Source organism: Cetorhinus maximus, chromosome 18 (genome assembly GCF_964194155.1).
Source record: "Cetorhinus maximus chromosome 18, sCetMax3.hap1.1, whole genome shotgun sequence".
In the NCBI taxonomy this organism is placed as follows: Eukaryota; Metazoa; Chordata; class Chondrichthyes; order Lamniformes; family Cetorhinidae; genus Cetorhinus; species Cetorhinus maximus.
In genome coordinates, this window is record NC_135896.1 from 26,705,609 (window position 1) to 26,711,608 (window position 6,000).

A 6,000-nucleotide genomic window follows, 5' to 3' on the forward strand; every position below is an offset into this window, starting at 1 on the left:
CAAATGGACCTGGGGTAATTGTAGTTCAAAAGGAGAAGTTTTGTTTTGCTGGGGCAGTGGTAAAAAGTTCACTCCCTAGGATTATAATAGCTACTTTGGATCGATCCAAATTATCTTATCCCTAATTATTGTTAAATTCCTTACAACTATATTAGACATCCCCCTACTACACCCCCACCTTGAACAAACATGAACTCGATGGGTCGAATGGCCTCATGTGCTGTAAGAATCCTATGATTCCTGCTCCAAGTTGCTATAGTCGGCATTCAGGCTGTTCTTCCCTAACTTTACCCTCACAACTACCATGTGCATTGTGCCTTTTGGCTAGGATCAGTTTCTGCCGATCACTGCTCTCCATTTAAACTGTATTTCCCTTACTTTGTACACGAATTATCACGAGAACCCCATTCTGATCCTGCACCACACGATGAGATGAGAACGAGATCTATATTAAACTGTTCAGATACTGCTCCCCCTTGCTATATGTCACCATGTCTCCAACTAGTACACTGGCTCGAGAACTCCAAGCTAGTAAGTGACAGATCCACTGCAGTCATATTCACAGGACAATCTCACCATCAACCTCTAACATACTGCAGTCCAGACATACTATCAGCCATATGCTTGTCTATATTATATCTACTAATTAGTTTGGGGTGACAAGGAATAACTGTTTTTACATGGTAAACAGCACACTAGTACTGTACTTCAATCAGGAGTCCTAGACTTCAGGGGACAGGGAGAGAAAAAAAAATGGATGCTTAAACAAATACTTGCATTTATACAACATCTTCAATATAGATGGCATACAGAGGTATAATCCAAGAAATGGATGCTGAACCAAAGAAAGAAATATTCGGTGGGGCAAAGACATGGGACATAGAGTATTACGAGAGGAACTGGAAATGGGGGAGATGGAGTGGCACTGTGATTTATGGTGAGCATTCCTAATTGACAATGCTTTAAACCTGCATGGTCAAAAGAGACAGGGGTATACCATATGGCCCGTTGAGCCTGCTCCACCGTTCAGTACAATCATAGCTGACCCTAGGCTTTAACTCCACTTCCCCACCAGGTCCCATAATCCCTTGATTCCCTGGAACGCCAAAAATTTGTCTCAGCCTTATAGTCAACCCTCTGGGGTAGAAAATTTTGAAAATTCACAACCCTTTGAGTGAAGAAATTTCTCATCTCAGTCCTAAATGACTGACTCCTTATCCTGACACTGAGCTCCCTAAACGGAATAATAATTTAAAAAAATGCTGTTCCTGCTCACTAATCCTCCTGGTCCAGCGATCTCTGCTGGGGTAATCATGCTCATAGCCACCATGAGTCTTAGCACTGCAAGGAAAGGGTGGGGGGTGGAAACATTCTGCCAGGCTAGGGGTAGCTGCAGAAAAAGTAGTAAGTGGGAACAGAAAGTCCTGGGTGCAACTCAGGTCTATGCTGGCTTAACTGAACTCAGCCTTGGCAACAAATGGGGTACAGGTACAGTACCTCAAATGTGGTGCCTTCCAGACCAAGGCTGTGCCAGATTTCGGATATTTCAGAATTTCGGGTGGAGCAGCTCGGGTCAAGCCAGCTTAGGTGCATGGGGTAAGGTGGTTAAGGGTCACTTGGAGCACAGGACAGAGCAGCACACAAAGCAGGGAAGCTGGTAACTAGTCTGGGGCCACACTGCACCAATGCAAGCACTGAACCAAATTGTCTAGTTTTTTTCCTAATTTTACTAACTTAAAATTGACGAACGGAAGATTATAAAAATGCCTGGTTTTCGGCAAACCGGATTTGAGGCACTCTATCTGTACTACAATTAGGCTTAGTGCCTCTGGGCTAGGGAGGGAGGAATGGAGCCAAGATTCTGACTTCTGATCATTATCCAGTGCCTTTTGTTCAAAACTGATGCATGGATATCAGATGAGGATAAAAATCACATGTGAATAGCTTGCAGGTACTCACCAAAATGTAGCACTAGTCAATTTCTTTGAACGCAAGGGTGGAAATAAAATGTGGATTAATCTCCATTTCCAACAACCTGAACACAATCAATACTCAGTGCAGCATCCAATCATGCACATGAACATACGCAGATGTACTCCACTGAAATCAACCATGTCGATTCACATGGATCACATCCGTCGCATGGTACTGGAGTGAACATTGGCTGATTTATTTCAGGTAAATGAGTAGATTTCTAATTATCCTGGGTTCAGGATTATACTTAAAACAACATTAAATTATTTGAATTGTTACATTCACTTTCATTAAATCTTTAGGCTCCATGGAGAAGCCTGAATATCAATTCTAAAAGAAAAAGATAATTCAAATATAACCTCAAATCAGTACGTGTTAAGCCATGGATCATAAACTACAATTTTCCTCCCTGAATTATACTGAGGAGACAACCTGATGATCCTAACATGAGCCAAAGAGGAAACAGGCAATACAAAAACCAGTTGATCTTATAATCTCTCAGATGGTATGTCTGAGTTGTGTCTTCTGCCATCCATTTCTTGTTGCAGGATCTTAAGCTGCAATATGTTAATAGATCCCTTCAAATTTCTAATTTAAGTCACATGCACTGAGGTAAGACTAGTTTTCACCAGAAACTGCCTAAAAACATAAAATTTAAACTATCCAGCATGGAAATACCTATGTTTCCATTTAACAAGAACTTCACCTTCCCAAAAAAAATTATGAACAATCTGCTTACAGTGGAACTTGTGTGTGAAACATTTTGAGGAAAACAAGGCAACCAGCAGGAGTCTCAGATTTTTTTTTGCTTTAAGATTTTGCCACTTCACAGCTTCTTAAAGTGCACACCTTCGGCTTCCAAAGTTGTAAGACCCAAAAAAGCAGGCCAAAAAGGCTCTCCCAATTTTAAACGCATAGCCAGCTACAGTTAAGCACCAAAAGCAGCAGACACTCATCTCTGGCACTATTCAGAGCGCAGAACTTACAAGATTAAAAGCGAAAATTGCAATGTATACTCAGCGTTCACTTTTATAGTTATAGGTCCATGGCTGGCATCAGAGAAGCATTAATTCCTGGGTCTCTCTGCGGCAGGTCAAGCAGCTGGAGTCTTGGATGCATGCACAGGTAAGTGGAGTGGACAGATCAGCTACCAGTATACAGTAATCCGGTGCTCCCGAACATCCACAAATTGCTGATAGCTGTCAAAGATTCTCCTCCATTACAGTGAATAATCGGAGGTGCCACTATCCTTTTTCTTCTTTTAGTATTTATTGCCCATCCAAAAGTGAAATTTTGTATGACAACACTCCTGTGATGTAACTTGAGGCATTCTATTACAATAAAGGTGCTATATAAATACGGGCTGTTGTTATCCTCAATTGCCCTTGAGGTGGTGGTGGTGGGCCACCTTAAACTGCTGCAGTGAAGGTACTCAAAAAGTACCATTAGGTAGAGTGTTCTGGAAATTTAACCAGTGATGCTGAAGGACTGGCTATATATTTTAAATCAGAATAGTGTGTTATTTGCAGGTGGTAGTGTACCCATGCATCTGTTGCCCTTGTTCTTCTAGGCATGAAGGCAGCAAGTTTGAGAGGTGTTTTCAAAGGAACTTTGGAGAATTGCTGTTGTGCATCTTGTACAACGTACATGGAATGCTGCTGGTCTAGGCAACGAATGTGTAAGTAAGGGGGAGCCAATCAAGTGTGCTGCTTTTCCTTGGATGGTGCTGAATTTCTTGAATCTTCTTGGAGCTGCATTGACCCACAGAAGTGGGGAGCATTCCATCACACTCCTAACTTGTGCCTTGTTGATACTGGAAAGGCTTCAGGGAGTCAGGAAATGAGTTACATGCCACAAAATTCCCAGCCTCTAACCTGCTCTTGTGGCAACAGTATTTAGAGGCTGGTCCAGTTAAATTTCTGGTCAGAATGTTGACAGTAATGCCACTGAATGTCAAGGGGAGGTGCAGGCACTTCTCTTGTTGGAGATGGTCATCGCCCAACACTGTGGTGGCATGAGTGTTATTTGCAGTATAAAACAGTGAATATAAGCATGATAAAAAAAATCAAATACAAGACCATGTTACTATAAATGCAATTCACTGCAAATATAATCAATGGCAAAAAAAACAAATACAGAACATTAAAAATACTAAACACCTACATTTTACTCTTTTTTTTTATATAACTAATGACTAGAACATATCTTGAGCTCCAGGGATTCAAGGCAAGGGCATCTAAGCTTTTGGTTTTCATGCTCTTTTGGTATTCAATTTAATATGCACCAGAGCTTGGGGATCCATGAATAAGTTTGAATTATTGTTCCCATTTGTTTGTAATTTACTGAAACCCTGATTTAAGATTTATCCACCATTAATGACCCCTTTCTAAAGCCAGGTTCACAAAGTTAAAACAGCACACACTGGCAAATAATTTAAGCGCGCGCACACTCGTAGAATCATTTAGCAGTTATGCGGAATTACTCAACGGAAATTATTAATCCTGAGATGATGTAAAAACATTAAGCCAATGTAACCCAATAACAATTTCTCCTGTCACCTCATTTGGCTGAATATGCAAACACCTCCGAAAGCCAAGCATTGAACTTCCAGCTGAACCAATAAAAAAAAAACAATGCTTCTTATTTTACTTTTTAAAAATCAGAATCAGCCGCGGCATGAATACTGTCCCGAAAAAAAAAGAACTTCAGCAAAAACCCGTTGCCTCTTCTCCCCCTCCAAGTGGACTGGGATAGATAGATAGGTGCGCGATTTCAGTCACCGTTCGACTGGAGCTTACAAGCGTCCAGAAAATGAAGTGCTCGCGTGGCTCAAAGGTAACTTGTGACAATTAAGCCAGGCTATTTAAATACAACTCCACAACACCACAACACAGTCGATATGACATTTCCACCAATGCTATTAGACTGGTTTGAGCCTCTAAAACTAACGTGGCACACATTTCGATGCATATCGTTCTACAAGAGTATCAAATGAAATGATGGAAAATACCCGTGGGTTATTATAGGCAATTCTATAATTCTGCAAACAGAAAAACTAAATAGAAATCATATTAGAAACCTAAGCAAAGGAGCCCGATCTCTAGTTAATCCCTCCCCAGCCTCCACCCTGGGCAGAGATGCCCCTTCATCCCGGTCTCCCGCCTGTAGTTGGCAACAACTACAGGCAGATCCCAACCAAAAAAAGCAGCCCGATCCGGTGGGGGGGGGAAATCCCTTAAACAAAGGGCCCAAGGTCACCCGGAGAGGACGGCCCGCCGGCCCTCCTGCCAGCAGGCAGCAGCCTCTCCCCGGGACAGAGCCCAGGCCGAATTCCAACTCCACAAAATGGCGACGCGGAACCCGGAGCTGGACACTCGGGAGCTGGAGCCATTCCCCCCAAACCCGGGGCCCGGGCGCCAAGTGGAAGCCGCAGGTCCGCCCCTTTCCCTAAGTCCCCCGCCACGGAAGCCGTAAAGCGGCCGCACTCACCACTTCTTCTCGCTGCCAAGCGCCTGCATCTCGGCTTATTGTCCTCGCCCGGGGCTTTCTCTCGATCTCTTTAAACCTCAGGGTAAACACGGAGCCCCGAATCCCCGCTGAGCCAGCAGGCCGCGATCCCTCTTGCTCTCTTGTTAAGGCTCGGTCAGTCAGGTAGCCGCTTGGACTGTCACATCCAAGTGATCGCTTCACAATCCCACCACAACACAGAATGGCGCCGCTAACTTCCACCGCCGCCAGCACCAACTTTCTATCGGCCACTCGTCCCCCGTGCGTCATTAACACGCACGGCCGACGCGTCTGCGTCATCAGCGCGCGCGGACGTAGCCCGCCCGCCCCCGTCCTTCGGGTTCCAGGCTCCTCGTGCCGAGAGCTCCACCCATCTGCCAGTGCCACGCTGGACAGCAGCGCTACAACGTTACTACAGTCCAGCAAACTCAAAACAGCATGAGAAACGAACGCTGCGAATACTGAACACCTATGGACAGTGAAACAGGATCATCATTTGGAGAAGAAAGCTATTTGTAA

General features: G+C 44.0%; 1 protein-coding gene across 4 annotated transcripts in view; it reads right to left on the reverse strand.

Moving 5' to 3' along the window:
• hif1aa (hypoxia inducible factor 1 subunit alpha a) overlaps positions 1–5,758 on the reverse strand; it is a 66,445-nt gene extending 60,687 nt beyond the window's left edge. For all 4 annotated transcript variants that reach the window (XM_078562259.1, XM_078562260.1, XM_078562257.1 and 1 more), the window contains exon 1: positions 5,464–5,758. In XM_078562259.1, coding sequence (XP_078418385.1) covers positions 5,464–5,492 — 29 coding nt within the window. In that variant the 5' untranslated portion in view covers positions 5,493–5,758. The remainder of the gene's footprint in view (positions 1–5,463) is intronic.
• Between the last annotated feature and the right edge of the window lie 242 nt (positions 5,759–6,000).